This window comes from Danio rerio, chromosome 5, assembly GCF_049306965.1.
Source record: "Danio rerio strain Tuebingen ecotype United States chromosome 5, GRCz12tu, whole genome shotgun sequence".
In the NCBI taxonomy this organism is placed as follows: domain Eukaryota; kingdom Metazoa; phylum Chordata; class Actinopteri; order Cypriniformes; family Danionidae; genus Danio; species Danio rerio.
Window position 1 is genome coordinate 29,213,697 of NC_133180.1, and position 23,804 is coordinate 29,237,500.

Genomic DNA, 23,804 nt, shown 5'->3' on the forward strand with positions numbered 1-23,804 from the left:
ATTGTGGATGATTTACCTGTTAGCCTAAAATTAGAAAGTAATATAAATGTTTTTAGTAGTGTATTAAAAAGTGGTTAAAAACAAAACAGCAATGTTTACACAAATAGTTTGCTACACTTTAAAACACAACAGTCAAATTTATCAAATGAAATGAGTGTAGTTAACTCAAAATCTATTGAAAGTTAATTCTACTCATTTGAAAAGAGTTTTGAACTCAGTCTTCAAAGTAAAGATTTAATTAAATACCTTAGTTTACAGTACTCATATAGATCAGTTCTTTAACTCAAATGGTTTGTAGCAATCTGTTTCCTCAAACGGTTTGAGTTTCCATAACTTATTGGGTTTTACAGTACTCAGTTTGTTTGAGTTCTCTTCATTTATTGGGTTTTTGTGCTCATATTGCTTCTTTTACTCAAATGGATTAAGTTCACAGTACTAGTTAGGATTAGTTTTTGAACTGAAATGGTTTATTGCAATCGGTTTTCTCAAATGGTTTAAGTTGGCTTAACTTTTTGGGTTATAAAGTGTATAAGTTTGTTGATCATGCCGCCTTTGCTTTTTACTTATAGCAATTGTATGTAAATCATTATAATGTTAATGTGTTTATAATGTGTTTTAATGTTTATAATAGTGTATATGTGTCTATTTTATTTTTATTTTAGGTCAAGCCTTCTGTGAACAGGTGTTGAGAATTAGCAAGTCTGCTAAAACACGTAAACAAATGCATTTGGTTGTCCAGTGTACTTGTGATGTCCATATTAAAATAAATAAATAAAAACTTTCATATTTATATAGGAATTTGATGCATTCCAATATACAATTATCAAATGAAAAAGATATGAATAAATTTTATCAGTAAGACCTTAAAGATGATATTTAAGCTACTATTAAACAGGACGTTTAAAAACTATTAAAACATACATTATTAAATGTTTAATAATTACATTTTTACATATACTTTATTACCCATTTAATATTGTAACATTTTTTATTTATTTTAAATGTATTTTTCTGGTCATTTTTACTCTAACTTTAGCTCTCTAAACATACTCTACACATCTAGCATGTTTCATAATTATTTACCTCTTTATCATGAATCATTTGTTATATCCCTCATTTTGTAAAATCAATCAATCAATCAATCAATCAATCAATCAATCAATCAATCAATCAATCAATCAATCAATCAATCAATCAATCAATCAATCAATCAATCAATCAATCCTAATGTCTGACATTTTGAAGAGAGAAATACTTTGTTCCAGTATATTGTCAGGGGGCAACTAAGGCACTGCCTTACCTGTACACCTGATTTGGTTAAGGTTCCTGATTTTAGATGAGAGAGACACATTCATGTTTACATAAGGTGTTGTAATTTATTTATTATTTTTTTTGCTTACTTTTGACTACTTTGCTGATTTCTTTGAGGGAAGAATCAATAGGCGTGTTTATTTACGGGACTTTTCTCATCTGTTTATCTAATATTCTGTAATAAGTTAGTAAAATTTTAACTGTATTATGTAGTGATCAGAAGCCTTTTGTTTCTGCTCTGGTAGTTGCAAAACCTCACCAAAGTCTGTCTGTCTGTCTGTCTGTCTGTCTCAGTCAGTCAGTCAGTCAGTCAGTCAGTCAGTCAGTCAGTCAGTCAGTCAGTAAGTCAGTCAAATTAACACTCCTAATGTCTGACATTTTGTGTAGGCTTATAAGTTTTAGTTGATAAAGTGTAGTAAAACACATGGTAAAGATGTAAAATCTTATAAAATACATTGCTAGTCACTGAATTAGAGGTGTTCAATCCTTGAAAGCAATCGTCCTCGAGAGCTCAGCTCCTGCTCAATTTCTACACATCAAAACCAGCTAATCAATGGCTTCAGGTTTACTAAAACCCTCCAAGCAAACGTGTTTTGTCAGGTTGGACATAAACTAGGCCAGGACTGAGCACTGGTTCAAAATATAAAAAAATAACTGCTAATTTGTGTAAACCGCTGACTGAACTTTCTCATTTCTGGTAAGACATCCTGTCTCTTTAAAATGTCTAAAATAGTTTCTGAAAAACAGCAGACTAGTTTAGTTACAGTCGGCAGCTGCTTACTTGTGACAACGTTCTTGCTGGCTGGGGGTCCACGGGTGTTGTTCTTTACGACTTCAAGCTTAACTTCATACTCTTGTCCAGGTCCAAGTCCAGACTGCTCAAAGGTGGTCTCAGGAGGAGCGAGAGAGTTCAAAATCTCTCCATCTTCTTCTTTCTGCCATTCAAAAACAGTTTTTTTTTCAGTGAATTGATTTGTAGAATATATTAAATCTCAAAATCTGCTGGTCAGAGGTTCTCTAGGTTAACAAAAGAACACCAAAGAAACAACTTCAAGAAAAACAAAGTCAAGCTACAGGGGGAAGAGTGTGTCCTGAGAGGCAACGCTTTGGTTTTTTAGATGATTCTGCTTGGATGAGTGTTTCACTTCACAGTGAGGGTTATTTTGGCATTGACATCCCTGAACTTGATGCGTGAATGAGGTTGCCAAGCTGTGTTTTGAAAGAGCGATGTAGGGGAGGTTTGCATGTTCTAATGGTGCTGTTTTCTGGAGTTTGCATAAGCCCTTGAGAAAGAAAATAAAGCATTACAGAGACAATAACACTTCTGTGGCACAAGGTCATGCATACTGTTGCCAGGAGCTTCTCAGAGGGTTTTGTCTTGCAAAAGCGCAGACTTTTCGACAGTGGCTTTTTGCTTAGTGGCACCACTCAGCTATTTTCCACTGAACGCCTTGGGAGATTCTCAATTTTTACTATTGCTTGAAAACAGAACGGTCCTTTTATATTACATATTTTAGAAGAAAAATATGAGAGCAAGTGATAAACTTCTGGATTGCAGCCACTCTAGAGACTCACAGGCGATGCCAGGACACTCACTGTGTTTCTGAAGATCAGATTCCAGCCATCAAACGGGATGTTCAAGGGGTCCCACTCAACCTCCACTGAAGTCTCTTTCACGGATTTGAATTTCAGGCCCTCAGGTTCAGGAAGATCTGATTGTAAGATATGGAGCAGTGCATCAGAATATATTCAGGACAAAATAACAAGCATTGAAGGATATTGGTGACTCACGTGTGGCTATTCTGGCACTGACAGGGACGCTCATCTTGCTGTTGAGAACTGCAAAGACACTGATTAGGTACTCTATGCCAGGCTCTAGCTCCCTAATAGTAGCTGTCTTCTTTTCACCAGATACTCTCATTTCCATCTCCAAACCTCCAGGAGCCGTAGGTACATAGGTGATAAGATACTCTGTCACAAGCATCTCATTAACCCAGGCGACGTCCACTGTTTCTGGGTCGACCTCAGTCACAGTAAGGTCTCTGGGTGGGGAGACTGTGGATTAAAACAAGACAAATTAGTCACAAAAATAACTCAATATCAGTTCTTGAAAGAGAGAAATACTTTATCTTATTTCTCTTTATCTAGCTTATTGTCAAGGGGCAATTTGGTGATTTGGTTAAGGTACCTGATTTTAGATGACACATTCATGTCCACATTTGGTGTTATAAATTGTCACTTTTGCTTACTTTTGAATACTTTCCTGATTTCTTTGTGAGGAGAGTCTATAGACTTGTGTGTTTATGGGACTTTTTCTCATCTGCTTTTCTAGTATTCTGTAATAAGGTAGCAAAATTACAGTTGAATGAAAATTATGTAGTGATCAGAAGCTTTTGTTTCTGCTTTGGTAGCTGCAAAACTCCACCAAAGTCAGTGGATTTGCATTCAAACGGTATACTAACCGATTTATTATTTGAGATAGCAAGGTTTGTGCCTCATCTGGCTAGCATGATTCAACAGTATGTCTTGAAATGTTTAAGAATAAGGTTAGCAGGCAGATACAAGATTTTTAATTCATTGAAAAAATTAATTAATTAATTCATTCATTCATTCATTTTCTATCACTTTTCCCGGGTTGGGTCACAGCAGTCTTAGGAGAGAACCCCAGACTTCCCTCTCCCCAGACACTTCCTCCAGCTTCTCCAGGGGGATCTGGAGGCGTTTCCATGCCAGAGAGACATAGTCCCTCCAGCGTGTCCTAAGTCTTCCCCGAGGCCTCCTCCCGGTGGGACATGCCTGGAACACTTCCCTAGGTAGGCGTCCAGGAGGCATCCAAAACAGAAGCCCTAGCCACCTCAGCTGACTTCTCTCGATGTGGAGGAGCAGCGGCTGTACTCTGAGCTCTTCCTGGGTGTCAGAGCTTCTCACTCTATCAATAAGGGTGCGCCCTGCCACCCTGTGAAGGAAACTCATTTCGGCCGCTTGAATTCAAGATCTGATCTGAGATAGTGTCTACACTATTAAAGCAATCAGGTTGAATGGATTTTCGACTACCTCTAGAAACAGTAGAAAAGTTCAAACCAACTGTTTTAAATCCATGTAAACTCTAGTACACTTAAGATCAGCTGAATGTCACCTTATTAAAAGTTGTAAACAGTGCCTAAGTAAGAATTTCATAGATTGTTTTCTTAAATACTCTTGCTCTTTAGTGATATCAACACATTTCCTGACATAACAACACTGGTTCAATCAGAAACATGTAGGTGTAAATATAGGCACTTACTCTCAGAGCAGTCATCGCCAGTAAAGCCCAGATCACATATGCACATTCCATTCAGACACTGGCCTTGGTCATTGCAGTCTGCAGGGCAGGTCAGTACAGAGCAATCCTCACCGGTGTAGCCCTCAAAGCAGACACACTTTCCATCTTCGCAGAAGCCACGGTCCAGACAGTTGTTGGGACATGTCTTTGTACCACAGTCCTCCCCAGTGAACCCGATGTTACACACACATTGCCCATTTACACAACGTCCTCGGTTATGGCAGTCATTGGGGCAAGTCAACTCACTGCAGTCGTGGCCTGTGAAGCCAGCATGGCAAATGCACTTGCCATCCACACACTCTCCATGATCATGACAGTCATTGGGACAAGTCTTGATGTTGCAGTCTTCTCCAGCAAAACCATCATGGCAAATGCATTTGCCATCAACGCAACGTCCACGTCCATGGCAGTGATTAGGGCAGGTTTTGATGCTGCAATCTTCTCCAGCAAAGCCGTCATGACAAATGCATTTACCATCTATACACTGTCCCTGTCCATGGCAGTGATTAGGGCAGGTTTTGATACTGCAGTCTTCTCCAGCAAAGCCTTTGTGGCAAATGCACTTGCCGTCCACACATTGTCCATGTCCATGGCAGTGATGGGGGCAGGTCTTGATGCCACAGTGTTCTCCAGCAAATCCATCATGGCAAACACACTTGCCATCTACACACTCTCCACGTCCATGGCAGTCATGTGGACAGGTCTTGATGCTGCAATCTTCTCCAGCAAAACCTGCTTTGCATATGCACTTCCCGTTGACACATCGACCACGATCGTGGCAGTTATTGAGACAGGAAAGCTCTGAGCAGTCATCACCTTCATATCCAGGACCACAAATACACTCACCGTTGACACAATGTCCTCGGCCATTGCAGTTGTCTGGGCAGGAGAGAAGGCTACAGTCCTCGCCCTCGAATCCAGGGTCACATATACACTTGCCATTAAAGCAGTGACCTCTCTCACTGCAGTCATTGAGACATGTTAGCTTGGAGCAGTCTTCCCCACTGTAGCCAATATTGCAGATGCACTGGCCATTGACGCACCTTCCATGGTGGTTGCAGTTTTGGGGGCAGGTAAGCTCCCCGCAGTCTTCCCCAGTAAAGCCCTCATCGCAATAGCAGGTTCCATTCTCGCAGCGGCCTCGGTCGAAGCAGTCGTTGGGACATATAAGCTCGGAGCAGTCAAACCCTGTCCAAGGCTCGTCACATACACATTCGTCATCCACACAGCGCCCCCTGCCGAGGCAGTTGCTTGGGCAGTTGCTTAAACTACAATCCTCACCAATGAAGCCTTCAGCGCAGATACAAGCCCCGTCGATACACTCTCCATTCTCACCGCAATCCACAGGGCACAGCTCGATGCCACAATCCTCACCACCGAAGCCCTCGAAGCAGACACACTTGCCATCCTCACAACGCCCTTGATCCTGGCAGTAGTTTGGGCATTCTGGCTCAGAGCAGTTGACTCCCTTCCACCCGGGTTCACACACACAGCTGCAGGTGTCAGTGCTGTAGTTGCCCCGGCCACTGCAGTAGGGTTTGGTTGTGACTTCACCTGAAAAAGAGATTTTTAGTCATTATTAGTTTCATTTTCAGCTGAGAAACAGTGTCATTGGTCAATTCAGGGACGAGAATACAGTAATTCATGAAAATTCATTCTTAAAAAAAAAGTTTATGTATTTAGGGAAAAAAAAAATTCACAAGACTTAATAGTTATCAACAACTGTTTTAAGTCAAAAAAGTTATTTTTTATTTTTATTTTTTACTGAAAATCATACAGATTTCTAATAAGCTGGAGAGTATGTAAATTTTGGTTTTTATTAATGATTTCTTCAAAAATTTTGAGGGATAAATTACAAAAGAAAAAGATAATGCCAGTTTTAATAAACTGCATATTTCTGAGTGGCTTCAAAAATTGTTCGGATGCTTTTTTTTCCAGACTCTTTTTGAAAAATAGATTTTGGCAGATTTAAATTGAGGTCATGATGAAAGTAGTGGAATCTTTTTAAGACAATGACATCAGTCTAAATATAACTGCAATACTGAATCCCAAAGGATTTTTTAGGGGAGCTGATATGCAGATTAATGTAATTTTTAATAAAACTTCAGTAAGTTTGAGCTTTATAGGCTGAATGATAATAATGGTATACCAAGTATACCTTGAAGTCTTAACATTATCTTGAATTGAATTAAAACTTAGTTACCATATATCTGATCCCCAAAGGTAAATTTAATGCTGTATTATATTTTATTTCATAAATTAGTAGGAGATCTAACTTTCCACCAACCTCACTCTTTCACATCATATATGATATACATATATATAACTTCATATATGGTCTGTATTTCTATATTTGTACATATGATATATATACAAGATTAGATTAGATTAGATTAGATTTAACTTTATTTATGTTACACATGTACAATTACAAGGCAATGAAATGCAGTTGATATATACAGTTGAATTTATTAGCCCCCCTTTGAATTTGTAAAAGAAAAAAATTCTCAAATAAAACAGAGCAAGGAAATTTTCACAGTATTTCCGATAATATTTTTTCATCTGGAGAAAGTCTTAATTGTTTTATTTTAGCTAGAAGAAGAGCCGTTTTTTTTAGTAAACATTTTAAAGACAAAATTATTAGGCCCTTTAATTTTTTCGATTATATGCAGAACAAACCATTTATATACAGTACAATGATTTGCCTTATTACCCCAACATGCCAATTTAACCCAATTAATTTAGTTTAGCCTTTAACTATCACTTTAAGCTTTATAGAAGTGTCTTGAAAAATATCTAGTAAAATATTATTTACTGTCATCATGGCAAAGATAAAATAAGTTATTAGTTATTAGAAATGAGTTATTAAACCTATTATGTGTAGAAAAAATCCTTCTCTTCGTAAAAAAGCAACTGGGGGAAAAATAAACAGGGGCTAACAATTCAGGGGGGCTAATAATTCTGACTTTAACCATATATATGTCTATAATGATATTACATTTATTTTTCAAATTTTCTCTTAATCTGTTATCCTAGAGAAGAGCAATCTTGAAGGTGCACTGCTGTGATCTTGAAATACCAATTACTTCATTCAGCAGATAGAGACCAATTTTTACCTTGCGCCTTTGCATGACTTTTGAACTTCAGCAAATGCCATTGTGTGATATTAACACTGATTCTCATCTGTCAATTTAGTTATTAGTGGAGCCCTTATGCTTTCAACCTCCCCTAATATCTCTCAATCTTCCTGTGCAGCCACTTCATGACATTATATTTCTAATACTGTATATGGGCTCACCTGTAACCTGAGCAGAACAGCAGCCGGCCCCACTGGTGCACTGCTCTCTTAAACTGGAAACCTCTGCCTCCAGCATTTCCAGCCTATTCAGAAGCTCCTTCATATCCGGCATGTGGTTATCACAACCGCAAGCTTGCTTGGGAATATTAATCCTATGAGTAAAAACAATCTGATTCTCTCCGTCTGTGGTGTGTTCTATGTGCTGGTCAGATTGCTCCGACTTGGGCTTAATTTCTGTTGTTCCGGGTGAATCCATGTCCACAGAGCACAGGGACCCGGAGGGGACGTTGATGTTGTACACATGGTTGAAGACCACAGGCTGATCAGGGCTCGGCAGGGTCAAGTTCTCAGTGGTTGGTGAGAGGGATTCTCTTCTGTGTCTAATTACTCTTTTCACCAGGCCAGCACTAGACAGATGAACTAAAACAGCCACTGCCATAGAGGCCAGCAGCAGGCCTCGCATCCCCATGATGAGAGGATCTCACGGGACACTCCTCACGGGTGTGGATAATATACTGAATGTAGGATTTATCCTGAAAAAAAAATGAAATTAGAACAGTCACTTCTTTTGCATGCATATATTTTCTTCCCCTCCATCTACTTTGTGGGAAAAAATATACATGTAATTACAATGATTCATCAAGCAGACACTTGTATCCAAAACGACTTAGATGAGAATGCTAGGTCAAATCACTAGAACAGCAACATTATCACTTTTTCAGTTAGTCTGGCAACAAATCAAACGTAACTATATATATATTGGAGGGGGGATGGGGCGGGGTAGCGTGGGTTTCCTCCGGGAGCTCAGGTTTTCCCCACAAGTCCAAAGACATGCAGTACAGGTGAATTGGGAAAAATAATTGATGATAATTGGGAGCTAAATTGTCCGTAGTGTATGTTTGTGAATAAGTGTGTATGGATGTTTCCCAGTGATATGTTGCAGCTGGAAGGGCATCCGCTGCGTAAAACATATGCTGGATAAGTTGGTGTCTCATTCTGCTGTGGCAAACCCTGATTAAAAAAGGGACTAAGCCGAAAGGAAAATAAAGGAATGAATATATATATTTTTACAAATAACAAACAAACTAATGATAAAAGACTAAAGACAGATTAAGACTAGATAAAGAGGGGTTGGTGTTGGAGACAGGAAGTTATGTATAAAAAAAACCATTATGTATTATAATTATAATCCATTAAATTAAGAGTAACTAATACTGATAATGATAATAATAATAATAATAATAATAAAAATAATAATAATAATAATAATAATAATAATAATAATAATTATAATAATAATAATAATAATAATAGAATATATATTATCAAAATAGAATCTTTAAAAATTTACCATAATTGTAGAGGAAAACAGTGAGTAAAATAAGCATTAAACACTCATAGTTCTCATATTTTTTACTGGTAAATATTTTTCTAAAAGAGCAGTTGGCATGAAGTTGACATCTGACAAAATATTGTTATGTGTATTAACAATGAAATGACAAAAGGAGAAGGTACTTATATGATGAAATTTAATACTTTGTATAAAAGGCTTTTTGTTGGTATTGACAGCATCAGGATGTCTCTTGCATGAAGAATGGAGTTACATGCATTGCTCAGGTGTGATTTTTTTCATACCTAAAATCTAAAAATCGTAACTGCTCGGTGGGTTTCATCTATGAAGTCTGATCTTTAGTTCTTATTCAAATCAAATGATTGGCTGTGCCATTCTAGCATTATTATTAGCTTTATTTTCTTTTTCTGAAACCAAAGAGTTTGCTTGGCTGTGTTTGCTATCATGGTCTTGCTTAAATGTCCAACATGTTTTCATCTTCATCATCCTGGTAATGTTGGTGTTGAACTGAAGCAGCTAATCCTAGTTTACAATGACAAGAGCTCTAAGTTGCTGAATAACTACGGAGAGATTTTCAGCATATCTTTTTACACTTCCCTTTCTTCATGTGTTCAATACTTTTTCCTTGTGTCTAAACTTTGCATTTAAGGATTACTTTGGCTGTTACTGACATCTGGTGAAAATTCTGCAATGTCTATGAAAAGTCTACAGCACCTTTAAAAATAGGATTTCTGAGAAAATGGTGATGCATTCAATACTTTTCTTTTCCCCCTGTTAATATATTGAACAATTTAATGCATTTTTAAGCCACAGACAATAATACCACATGTGTTTTTGTATTAGAATATAAGAATTAATATTAATATAATTCCTTAATTAAAATGTACATATTTTGTATTTAACATTTTTTTTTATATCATATAGCAACAACAATGACAAGAGAATAAGTATTATGGATTTTTTGAGGATTACCCAAGGTATGCAGTAAATCAAATGCATTACTTCATAGAGAACATCATTCTAATAGACAGATATTAGGAAAAATGGAAATTCAATGTTTAGCTTTTCACTCCTGTACCTTTCCCAGCCAGACTAAATTAATACATTAAAATAAATCAAGCCACATGGAGTGTTCCTACTCAAAATTTCCAGAAAAAACAACAACAGTGACTCCCACATGCCAGTCAGCAACACTTTAAGACAGCCACTAATACAGCTCGGGTTCTGATTGCCTTGGCTTCCACTAAGACTGACTCTGGCCAATAAAAGCAAGGCAAATGTCATCTCAGAGAGCGAAGACTCCGGCGGTGCTTCCTATGACAGGCTGCCATGACACACAGCAGGCGACACCTGAATCTGAGGAGCGCAGCCCATGCTGACAGATTAATACTCCATCTGCAGCGCTTCCGCTCGCGTGGGTGTTCAGTTCACACTTTGCAGAAAACTTAGCTTTCTCTGACCATTCTCCACTCTGCGGAGTCCTGCATTAAAACACAACACTCTTCCCATTAAAACAAGCTGGAAGTATAGCGTTTGCTGGGCTCTGGGGGCTTGTCTTAGTGCATTGGACTGTTCAGATTTAATTAAAACTAAATGGATTTTGCTATAAAACCTTTTCAGGCATGTTTCTGGGGTGCAATAGTGAGACTGAGCATAGCTGTGTTTAGTCCTGGTGTGCATGTCATATGGTCACATACTTGGCAATTACAGGACTGCACATCCAGTTTTCCATAGAGCTGTTTTACTGAATGCTACGAAAGCCAAAAGAATCCATTGAAGATGGAAATTACTGCCTTCTAAAAGTGCTGACATGCTGACATTTAAATACCATAAATACTCCATATTTATACCACGTTCTGAACGTTTATCTGTGCATTTTCCAACTTGCACCTTATCAAGGCATTTTCAACATCCAACATTAAAGCTTCCTTGAAAGGAATGATTTGATTTGATTTTTATTCAGTTACAATTAAACCAATATTAAAAATAAATCGAGATTCCAAAAATAATATGGATTAAAAAAAGATTAATATATATATATATATATATATATATATATATATATATATATATATATATATATATATATATATATATATATATATATATAAACAGATTGATTACATCAATATTAATAATACTATAAATAAGAATATACTAATACAAAACAACAGATTTCCCAGTGATGGGTTACAGCTAGAAGGGCATCCGCTGAGTAAAACATATGCTGGATAAGCTGGTGGTTCATTCCGCTGTGGCGACACCAGTTTTATAAAAGGATTAAGCCAAAAAGAAAATGAATGAATAAAAACAACAGAAAAACGCTGGCAGCAATGCAGAAAATTATCTACTGCGTCTACTACAATATATCTACTTCAAACCGTAGCAAATTGGAGAGTGTCCAAACGTAAAATATTTTTGTCTATTCATCTATATAATAAAATTAAATTACAAAAATAAATAAATAAATAATAGTAATGTTAATAGGCGTCATGGTGGCGCAGTGGGTAGCACGAATGCCTCACAGCAAAAAGGTCACTGGTTCGAGTCCCATCTGGGTCAGTTGGCATATTTGTCTGGAGTTTGCATGTTCTCCGCATGTTCGCGTAGGTTTCTTCTGGGTGCTCGGGTACCAACAAGTCCAAAGACAAACGCTATAGGTGAATTGGGTAGGCTAAATTGTCCATAGTGTACATGTGTATATGGGAGTGTATGGATGTTTCCCAGTGATGGGTTGCAGCTGGAAGGGCATCCGCTGCGTAAAACATATGCTGTATAAGTTGGTGGTTCATTCTGCTGTGGCGAACCCTGATTAACAAAGGGAATAAGCTGAAAAGAATGCATGAATTGGACTGTGGGGGAAACCGGAGCACCCTGAGGAAACCCACGCCAACATGGGGAGAACATGCAGACTCCACACAAAAATGGCAACTGGCCCAGCTGGGACTTGAACCAGCGACCTTCTTGCTGTGAGATGACAGTGTTAACCACTGAGCCGCCATGTCGCCTAAATATGGATTCAATCAAGATAAATTTATATTAAAATACAGATTGATTACATCAATATTAATAATAAATAAGAATATACTAATATATAACAACAGAAAAAAAACATTGACAAATTTTTTGAACATGAGCGATCTAGATAATTATCAACTACAACTACAAAACAAATCAGAGAGTGTCCAAACTTAAAATGTCTTTTTCTTTGCATCTTCAGTATATAATAAAAATAAATTACAAAAATAAAATTAAATAAATAATAGTAATGGTAATAATAACAAGTGCTCGTAAATGTTCTTATCTTTACTGTAATTTAATTACAGTTCTCAACATATATAAGTACATCTATCATAAATCTATCTTTTAAATTCATATTTTGTAAAGGAAGCTGTACAAAATTATATTTGTGCATATACTTTAGATTAGTCAGTACTAAAGCCAAATCTGGAGCTTATCTAACAAAATAACTTACCATAACGGTCCAAAAACTAGTACACCCGAACATGTATGTTATAGAAAAATATCAAATACAAATTTAAACTAGAGGAAAAATCAAGAGAAGCAAAAAATCAAAAGAAATGCAGTTGACATTTTGTAGGTTATTATTACAATTGTTTTTTTTTACAATATTTTGCTTGAATTTAGTTGTATTATCTTTCAATTTCTAGATATGTTTGGTGAATAAAATATGAATTTAAGAAATATATCTGTTTAATGAATCTGTTTTGTTTCAATTCACCAAATAACATTGCCTATATTTACTGAGAAATTGGTCAAAATATTCATTTTCAAAATTGAGTAAACTCAATTAAGCTTAGCAATGTAGATATATATATATATATATATATATATATATATATATATATATATATATATATATATATATATATATATATATATATATATATATATATATATATATATATATATATAAAGAAATAACAACTTGATATGTTCAATGAAGTCTAAAGCAACACAGGACCCTGCTGAGTTCATTGTATTTAAAATAAAGAAAAATGAAAACCATTTATACCATAAGTAAAGAGCAACCTAGAAAATAACCATCATGTTTCAAACTATTAAACTATGTCACTGAAAGTCCCTTTGCTACATAATTAGTTATTTTTCCAACATCAACAGCTGTCAAGAATCATAAAGCATTTTGAAAATGCAAATAAACTGAACAATAAAGTAACAAAGCATGAGCTATACACAATTTCTGTTAAAATACACAGTCATGCAACTCTCAATTAACAGATCTTGTTAGACTTACAAGTTTAAAACAACAAGAGTGCAAGTAAATGATGTCAGAATTGTATTAATGGGTGAACTGTCTCTTTAAGGCAAACCCTCCAACGCACAGTTCCTCGTTAACAAAATGCAATACAATGTGGTTACACAGATCATAATTTAGTCCAGGCAGCAGGGGGGCAACCCAAAGCCCCAGTGCTCCAGCTCAACAGCAGGTAATATCAGGATCTGTTTAGTGAGTGGAGTGTTAGCGTTAGCGTTGACGTGTGATTAGCAGCACTGACAGATGAGCTCCAGCGATGGCAATCCCACGTCTGCCGCCCATCCATGATTAGACAGACAAGGATGAACGCCTCTGTGATGATGGGAGACTCCCGATCTGGACCCTCGGGGGCGACTGAGAGACCCTCACATCTAAACCCTGGGATTAAATCAGCAAAATAGGCAGAAAATTGCTTCGAGTCGCTTTGCGGTTTTAGTTCTGGATGGGTAGCTGGCTTTTTCACTTTAAAGCCTGGCTTGTTGCCACAGGAATCGAAGAAAGAGGACCAAACTGGCCTTTTGTATGAGAACTCACCCTTCAACTTTGACTGTAGATGAATGATTAAAAAATATGAGATATAATGAGGTTAGCTTGGATTCATTGCAGTGATGATGGATATACTTAAGGATGAAGGAAATTATCATTAGATTGAACCTTTATTCATTTGAGTGTTTTTAAGAGTGAGCTGTAGACAAAGTGAGTTTTTTAAAGTGCTGACCTGAACGCTGTTTGCTAATAGATTCAACTCAAATCTATATGTTTCTTACTGTCTTCAAGGAGCTGATGAGGTGGCAAAGTTGGCAAAGGAAATTTATTAATTAAATAGAAAACAAGCTGATAACAGTACATAATAATTTTATTGTAAACTGCATGGGAATTAGTAACCATTTTTTTAGGTGACAGTTGTTGATGGGGCAGAATATACTCATTTATTTAAATAGTAGTAGTAGTAGTAGTAATGATAATAATAATAATAATAATAATAGATGCATCAAATGTTCATTTGATAAAATAAAATAAATTTTCGAAAAATTAATGAATAAGAATAATAATAATATTATTAATAAATAATAATAACAGGCGTTACTATAGTGCAAAGGGTAGCACAATCGCCTCACAGCAAGAAGGTCGCTGGTTTGAGCCACGGCTTGGTCAGTTTGCATTTCTGTGTGGAGTTTGCATCTTCTCCACGTGTTTGCGTGGGTTTCCTCCGGGTGCTTCGGTTTCCCCCACAAGTCCAAAGACGTGATATAGGTGAATTGAATAAGATAAATTAGCCATAGTCTATGAGTGTGAATGAGTGTGTGTGGGTGTTTCCCAGAGTTGGGTTGCGGCTGGAAGGGCATTCGCTGCGTAAAACACATGCTGAATAAGTTGGTGGTTCATTCTGCTGTGGCGACCCCTGATTAATAAAGGGACTAAGCCGAAAATAAAATAAATGAATGAATAATAATAATAATAATAATAATAATAATAATAATAATAATAATAACAATAATAATAATAATAATAATAATAACAATAATAATGAGTAAAATAAATTAAACATTCAATGTTTAAAATAAAATTAAATAAAACAAATAACAAATATAATTAATAAAACTAATAATAATAACAACAGAAAAATTGAATGTTCATTTGATAAAATAAAATACATTAACTAATAATAACAAAAATAATTAAAATTAGGTAAATATATTCAACGTTCATCTGTTAAAAATGAAATTAAATAAAACAAATAAATAACAAATAAAATTAATAATAATAATAATAATAATAATAATAATAATAATAAATACATATAAAATCAAATACAATTAAAAAAAGTAAATATAAATTTATATATTTTTAAGTTTAAATTTGTTTAAAATTAAATAAATGAGCATAATCAAATAAAATATTTAAAAACTTGCCAAATAGGCTATTTTTTGTCTTTAGAGGGCTGACTGGGCGTTGAAGTAAATGACTCAGAGTTGAAGAAAGATTTGACTTTGAAAGACCAAGCTGGCCTTTTGTATGAGAATGTGCCGTTAACCCCCTGGTGAAGAGTGGACTGTACAATGAATGAAAAAAAAATCCATATGAAATTTAATAAGGTCAGCTTGACTTCACAGTAGTGATGGATATGCATATGGACATGAATTAGCAGGTATGCTCATTAAATTGGACATTATATATTTTTTTTTGCATTTTATACAGCGAGAAATAGACAAAGCAGGTCTCTTTTACAGTGCTGAGCTCAGAACAGTATGCTAATGCTGCTGCTTACTGGCACTTTCAGATAAACCAGACACAATGTGACTGTTTCTTTCTCATGCCAGGTCTAGTTTTTATACATTGTTACTTTCTAAGACTCCGGCTGGGCCAGTTGGCTTCCGTGTGCCTAATGTGAGAGGAATTTCAATGGGGGGTGAACCTGCTGGCACACATGTTTAGCGCCACTGATCTAAATCTGTCCTGCGTTGTGCTAAGTGTTGAATGCTGACTAGTGCGTTTGAAAAGCAGAATACCCCACACAGAGGACAGATTAATAGTTTTGTAAGCCATAAATTATATAGCGACAGTTAAAACAATTCTGTCACCACACCAATGTGATACAAACAAATTGGCTTACTTGGTGTTTTTTTAAATTAGAAGTTTGTAGCTGTTCACATAATTGAGCAATTTGCAATTAGCGGTTTGGGAATGAGGCATATTTAGCTGAAGAAATGTATGCCACACAGTCGTAAAACATAAAAGTGTTAAGCCAAAGCTAGATTACAAAGTACAAGATGCATTACTACTGTAAACTGAATGGGAAATTAGAAACATATTTTATGGGAGCCTGGAATATTTATTATGGCAGCAGTTGATGGGGAAGAATAAAAAAAAAAAAAAAAAAAATGAAAAAAAAAGAAAAAAAAAAATTTAAATTAAATTAAATTAAATTAAATTAAATTAAATTAAATTAAATTAAATTAAATTAAATTAAATAATAGGTACATTTAAAGCTTTTCTTTCAGTCGTCAGGTGGCTGATGGAGTGTCAAATTTAATGTTAAATATATAAAATTATAAGCTGGAGATTATTAACATATTTTATTTAAAATTTTATAAGTCAACTGAATAAAATAAAATAAAAGATATAAAATTAAAATTATTAACACATTTTATTTAGATTTTATTAGTTAACTGATGAAAAAAATAAAAATAAAACAATAGTTTTATTACACAGATCCAGGTTCAGTTTAAGCCTTTCTTTCTGCCTTTTGAGGGCTGATGGAGTGGTAAATTTAATGGTAAATTAAATAATTATAATAAATAATTTTAGGCTGGAAATTACTAACAAATTTTATTTGCAATTAACTTAATAAAATAAAATAAAATTTAAAAATAGGTACTTTAAACAGATTCAGAACAGAAATTTAAGCTGTTCTTTCAGTCTTTAGATGGAATGGTAAAGGTAATGGTAAATTACAAATAAGATAAAAATTATTAACACATTTTTTTTAGATTTGATTAGTAAACTGATGAAAATAAAATAAGTAAAGTAAAACAATAATAGTTACATTAAACAGATCCAGGTCAAATTTTAGCCTTTGTGCTTTTTAGAGGGAAGATTAAGTGGTAAATTTAATAGTAAATTTTAAAGTTTTATAAGCTGGACATTTTTTTACTCAACTGATAAAAACAATAATAATAAAATAAAATAAAATAAAATAAAATAAAATAAAATAAAATAAAATAAAATAAAATAAAATAAAATAAAATAAAATAAAAATAAAATAAAATAATAGGGTCACATTTATTTTGATGGTCCGTTTGTGCAATTTAAGTTACATTGCATCTACATGCCAACTAATTCTCATTAGATTATAAGAATACTGTTAGGTTGGGGTTAGTGTAAGTTGACATGTACTTGCAAAGTTTCTTATTGTCAGTAAAATGTCTGTTGAAGGAGCAGTATCAACAAATATTAAGCATACAGTCTACTAATACTTAAATGGACCATCAAAATAAAGATGACCAATAACAGTAGATGCATTAAACTGATTCAGGTTAAATTCAAGCCTTTCTTTCAGTTTTTATTAACTGATAATTTATTAACACATTTTATTTAGATTTCATTAGTCAACTGATAAAAAATAATAAAAATAAAAATATATAAAATAAAATAATAATAATAATAATAATAATAATAATTCAGTTGAAATCCAGACTTCTAGACTGTCATCATATGGCCAATGAGGTGTTAAAGTTAATGGTTGATAGACAATGATCTGTTAAATAGCAATGACTGACTTGGCCACAGCGAATTACTGAACTGTAAAAAATGCTGTGGTTGCTCAAACGGTTCATCTTTCAGTTTCATACTCAATGATTAGAAATGACATTCATCCACAGTCTGTTAAACAGAGGAGATCTCCTCCCTCTATCCCAATGAAATCATCAAGCACACTTCGTTTTGTAGGTCACCCATAACAGAAAGCGTTCGCCTTCACTGGGACGCAGCCTTAATATGGGTCGCCCGCAGTGCTGAATGAACTGGTATTGTCTAGACTCTATTCACCTTAATAGACACCCTCAAAATGCCCCTGACAGTCTGTTTAATCCCGGAAGAGAGTCAATGATAAAGAAATATCTCTCCCGAAGGTATTTCGGAGAAACCGTATCATTCCTCCACCAGTGCAGGTCAAACTTCATTAAAAATCAATACGATGAAGTTGAGGAAATGCTTCTTTTATCCAGCCAGCGAAGCAGTAAACTTCCCTAAAATGTGTCTGGCTTGGGTCGACGACCAAAAACTTGCTGATAAATCATAATTAAAACCTTGCAAATATGAGAACGCTGTGAAACTCTCGCTGAGAAGTGGATGCTTATCGATTGCATGGTTTTCAAGGTCATAATCAGAGTGAAAGCAGCACCATGAAGCAGCTCATAATCATCCAACACAGAGATGGATTTCCAGAGCAGCTCATAACGCCGCTCAATGGTGTGTTTCGGATCGATGGCAAAGTATACAGCTACTGTTATTGTTTCATAAATGGATTTGTAAGTCATCACCTTCCCAAGCAATGCTCATTTAGGTGGAGTAGCTCTGTTGACCATTGGTTTCATTGGGTTCTTTCTTTCAATCGTCCTGCAATTTGTCTTCTTTCTAAATGATACTTTTCCTTTCTCTGACATCCTGGTACTTTTTATGCTGTGATGTTAACGGAGAACTGGCATAAAAGGAGCTGAAGTGAGAGCTTCTCTATTTTGCTTGGCTTGCCGATGCTTCAAAGGGAAGTCTAGCACCGGGTTCAGATTCAAACAAATGAATATATCTGGCAATCATAAACACGCAGACGTGCCGTCTCTCCGCTGGATCTGCAATGTGAGCTTAAAGGTCTCTCAAATGCCACACAAAGTGATCTCTCGCCCAGCGCAGAATCTTGGCATTTCTCCCATCGCTGGATTGACAGCGAAGTGTGAAACCAAAACCTAAGAACATACGGCGCTCACCGAATATTATATTTCCAACTGCATCATTCTCATTATAATGGGATTAAGTAATTATTAATATTGCATCTAATTTCATGGGCAGAGCTCAAAGTTGGTCCTTCTTTAAAACTTAAACTGCCAAGGTGGAAATTTCACCCATGTTCAATAGATCTTTAATAAAACCCAGTCATTTACAGTTGCCAGATGTCAAAAATGAGGTATTTATACTATGAGTGCAAGCCTGGGTCAAATTGACCCACAATATATTGTCATTATTCATGAGCTGTTTGTTTTAACTTTATACGTTGCAAGACATTGACTTTTTAGATATTGACCAGTTTTTAGATATATTGAGTGATGGAGAGTGTTAAAGTGGGGAAATAGATGATGTGTCCTGGGCTGCTTCAGCATCTGTTGCCTCATCTGACAGCGTTCCAGAGACATAATGCATGATCAAATTGAGATGTTTTAGCCAACTCACGCAGTTCAAACTTTACTGATGTTGTTCTCTTATTTAAACTATCAACTATAAGACTAAACAAATGAATAGGTAATTAGGTGAAGCTGTGCACTTGTCATTGCATCATATGTAGTGAATTATTAGGCCCGTTGTTCAGTGTCTATAGGCTATTTTGTTCATTGAAATCAGTGGTCCTCAACCACCAGGCCGCAAGTTTGTTGTTTGCAATGGAGGTGCACGGCTTGCGTGCACAAGCAACGTGACATGCTTGCACCTTCCAAACCAGACACACCCAGTTGAATGAATCCCACGAGCGCACCGCGAGTCATGTGACAAGAATTGACTGATCAGCTTCAGCTTGTATGGAACATCCACATTTCAGTAAGACTAATTATTCGAGACAAAATACAGAAAACCCAAACACTGCAGTGCTTTGTAATTTTTTTCCATAAATAAAACTTGTATCAGAGTAACAGCAATGTTTTGTCAGCCTGTCTTCCTCTGAGAAAACAGTTGATGGTCGCCTAACCTTCTAAACACTCGCCCTGGTTCGTGGTAAAATTGTCAAGTGTTGACCGATCCGCGGCGATAAAAAGATTAAGGTCCACTGATTTAAATTACATCTTAATATATAATTAATGAAATTGCATTATAATATTTCACTACCCAAATGTATATTTACTTCTGTAAAAATGCATCAGATAAATATCTTTTTAATTAAAAAATAAAAAATAAATCTGTAAATCAACCTCAGTCCTGAACAAAACTACTAAATGTTTAAAAAATTTTTACAGGATTTGAACTACTTAATTGCCAAATTCACAAAGGATTTCCCTGAGTTGGTGAAAAAACACACAAAAAAACTACTTATTTTTGATATAAAAAGTAATTATCAACTGGATTTTTTTAACTTTTTATCACAGTCTTGGACATTTGAACGATTAGTAACAATTAACGTTGCCTTTGATGCATTGTAAGATTTTTATTTTTTCTCCCTAATTTACTGTTGGTGGCTGATTTTGCCCCATAGACTTAAATTATAACCACATTTGATGGTGCTTAAATGCACAGTCAAAAAATACACAATAAAAAAATTGTGGTTGTCATTGTGGAACTCAATGGGGCTAAGCAGCTACCAACAGTAAAATAGGGAGAAAAAATGAAAATCAACAAAAACTATGCATCAAAGACAAGCTTGTTTCACATGTCCAAGTTCGATAAACAGTAAAAAAAAATAATTACTTTTATATTCTAAAAACACCATTTTGTGTTTTTTTTTCAACAAATCAGTGAGATCAAGTATGAATTTGGCAATTAAAGAGTTAAAATCCTTTCATTTTCTAAGCAATTTAGAAGTTTTGATCAGGACTTAGGTTAATTAACAGATTTATTCTTTCATTTCTTTTCGGCTTAGTCCCTTTATCAATCCGGGGTCGCCACAGTGGAATGAACCACCAACTTATCCAGCACATGTTTTACGCAGCGGATGCCCTTCCAGCTGCAACCCATCTCTGGGAAACATCCATACACACTCAATCCCTACGAACTATTTAGCCTACCCAAATCACCTGTACCGTATGTCTTTGGACTGTGGGGGGAAACTGGAGCACACAGAGGAAACCCACGCAATTGCAGGAAGAACATGCAAACTCCACACAGAAACACTAACTGACCCAGCCGAGGCTCGAACCAGCAACCTTTTTGCTGTGAGGCGACAGCACTACCTACTGTGTTGCCATTAACAGATTTATGGAAAACTAATTTGAAAAAATTATCTGATGCATTTTTCATTCCGGACATAACAAAGAGTAATACATTTGCACAGTGTATTGTTGAGTTCTTTAGAAAATTCAAAGCATTTTCTAAAACATTTTTTGTCTAAATAAGATTTGTCACCAAAATCATTCTGCCTAGCTGAAACACAGAGAAAGTTATGGCCATATTAAGACTAAACATCACACCAGAGTGGATAAAAACATCCCCAACAGTCCACAAGGGTCAAAAATGTATCTTCAATGGTGGTTTTAGGTAACAACACTACAACCCTGGCAGTTCTAGTATTAATTCTATTTTGAATCAACACACAAAGGTATAAATTTCTGTTTTTATTAGCAATCATTCCATTCTCTATATATAGTACAGGCGTAAGATTACACTAGGGCTGATAAGTGAAAGGCAATGCAGGTTGTTTTCTTGATGAAAAAGCTTGGTTTCATGACAGTCGAGCCCCATTTACAGAGCTCTAATGATGCTGGGAGATCTGATTGCAGCGATAGGAGGTGTGAGTGTGTGTGTGTGTGTGTGTGTGTGAGAGAGAGATGATAAGCCAGGCTTGTGTATGAGCAGAGGGAGAGGTGTTTGCACTGCGCTGAATGGAGCTGCGGTTCGCTGACGTTGCTGCACTTTCCCTATAGAAGCATTCAAACCAGATAAGATGGAGCTACTGTAGGGTGACATTTCCAAAGGTGAACTCTATCATGCTGATTAAGGACAAATGGAAAGTTTAAGAGATGTCAGTCAACGTCGATGATTGAAGACACTGGAGAAGTCTACAGGGAATGAGGCTGAATTATTCCTGACTTCAGCTTCCATGTGTGCGTTCTCTTAAAAGTCCAGATGGAAAGAATGAAGGAGGAACATTTGTTACTTGCGGTCTCATTTTACATTTCCAGCACTGGTGACCCCGTGTTTATTAGCTTAACCTCTGTTACAGCCAGAAAAGCAGCCTCATATGTTCAGACCTTAAAAGCACAAACTCCTGCTATTTCTGCCTTCCGTTTGTCACAGCAAAGTTCAAACACTATTCCTGTACCACGCAGGCAGCCCCTTTCACATCGGGGTGTTGGAAAGATAAATTTGTTTCACTTTTTTAAACATACTGTGGCCTGGCAGAAAACCCAAAGAATAGAAATCCATATTTTAACCCAAAAGTCAATTTACTACAGAGCAGAAAGACTTATTTGAACACAAGAGGTCACTTTTTATCAGAAGCACAATGCATCCTTGCCTTGCCAAATGGCGAGCTATTGATCATTGCTTCCTATTCCAGAAAGAATAAAAGCTAGCATGTTTCTTGTTTGCTTATAACAGGAAAGACCAAAATTGCTTTTTCAAGAAATTGTGTATTTCCGCTTGCTGACAGAAGAAAGATAAGCCAGGGTTAAGAGTGTATAGTAGATTTACTATGGCTGTTTCTAAACAACGTCCCATTAAATATTCTCATCTAGATTCAACTGCTTACCATACACACCCATTGCAATTATAGGACCTATAGGATTGAGCAATAAGCTCTTTTAACTTACTGAACCTATTGAACTTTTTCCTCCTTCAGTTTTCCCACACTGAAATGCAGGAATATTGACTGAGAGATTAAGCCATCTATTTTCCCTGTTCAAACTGGTGGAAGAAATGTCATGGGCTTTATTTCCAAATTTAAAGCCTCTGTCAGGCTAAAAATCATGCCAAGTACAGACATGGGCCAGTATAAGATTCTCATGGTATGATAACATTGGATAAAAACATCACAATATCACGGTATTGTGGTTACTGCTCTAAAATATATTCTTTTAAAATGTCTGGGCCTCTTTGAACAACATATTAACAGATATTTAAATTATTTTGGAGCAGTAAAAATGAATCATTAACTTCTGCTGTCTTCATTAGTTTCAAACACACAGATTTCTTTACAATTTTAAACGGCATCTTTGGATATCTTTTCTGCTGGAGATACAGTTGTCCTAAAAAATATGTAAATAAAAAATTTCACATATACCATAGGAACAGTATAGCATAAAATTTTGGCTTGACTTTTCCAAACCGCGGTATACCTAAAAGAAAAACGGCTATCATCCCACGCCTAGCCAAGTATATGGTGGCGAATGCATTCTAGCAACCAGGGTCACAGACATCTTCTGACCAAGACACGTGTGCTCTCTTGGCTGACACCCATAAAGACACTGTCTGTGCTCTGAGCCCATTGCTTTCCTAGCCATGTAACATTAGCATCAGACAGCCATTAAAACCATCTGGGGCTGCGACACTTTAACACATTGAAGTCTACTGAGGAAATCTTTGTTCACTGATGCCGACAAATCATTCTGAATGCCTCTGTGGCCAATTTTGAGTGAAGAACCCTTCTTCATGGAACATTGTATAAAGAGACAGGCAGAGATGAATAGGCTGACGAATAGGTGGAGAAATGGATGGATGGACAGATGGACAGACAGATGGATGGAGCAATTCAAAGAATAAAAGTTTTTTTTGAAAGTTTTATCTTAAGTACTTGCTTTTTGATTATTCAATG

At 35.7% G+C, this 23,804-nt stretch overlaps 1 protein-coding gene across 8 annotated transcripts in view; it reads right to left on the bottom strand.

Moving 5' to 3' along the window:
• tncb (tenascin Cb) overlaps positions 1-23,804 on the bottom strand; it is a 129,666-nt gene that overhangs the window by 37,632 nt on the left and 68,230 nt on the right. For all 8 annotated transcript variants that reach the window (XM_068221089.2, XM_021475994.3, XM_073949760.1 and 5 more), the window contains 5 exons: positions 7,932-8,464; positions 4,595-6,187; positions 3,103-3,366; positions 2,908-3,023; positions 2,093-2,246 (listed from right to left, as the gene is read on the bottom strand). In XM_068221089.2, coding sequence (XP_068077190.1) covers positions 2,093-2,246; positions 2,908-3,023; positions 3,103-3,366; positions 4,595-6,187; positions 7,932-8,400 — 2,596 coding nt within the window. In that variant the 5' untranslated portion in view covers positions 8,401-8,464. Of the gene's footprint in view, positions 1-2,092; positions 2,247-2,907; positions 3,024-3,102; positions 3,367-4,594; positions 6,188-7,931; positions 8,465-23,804 lie in introns of those variants that run through there.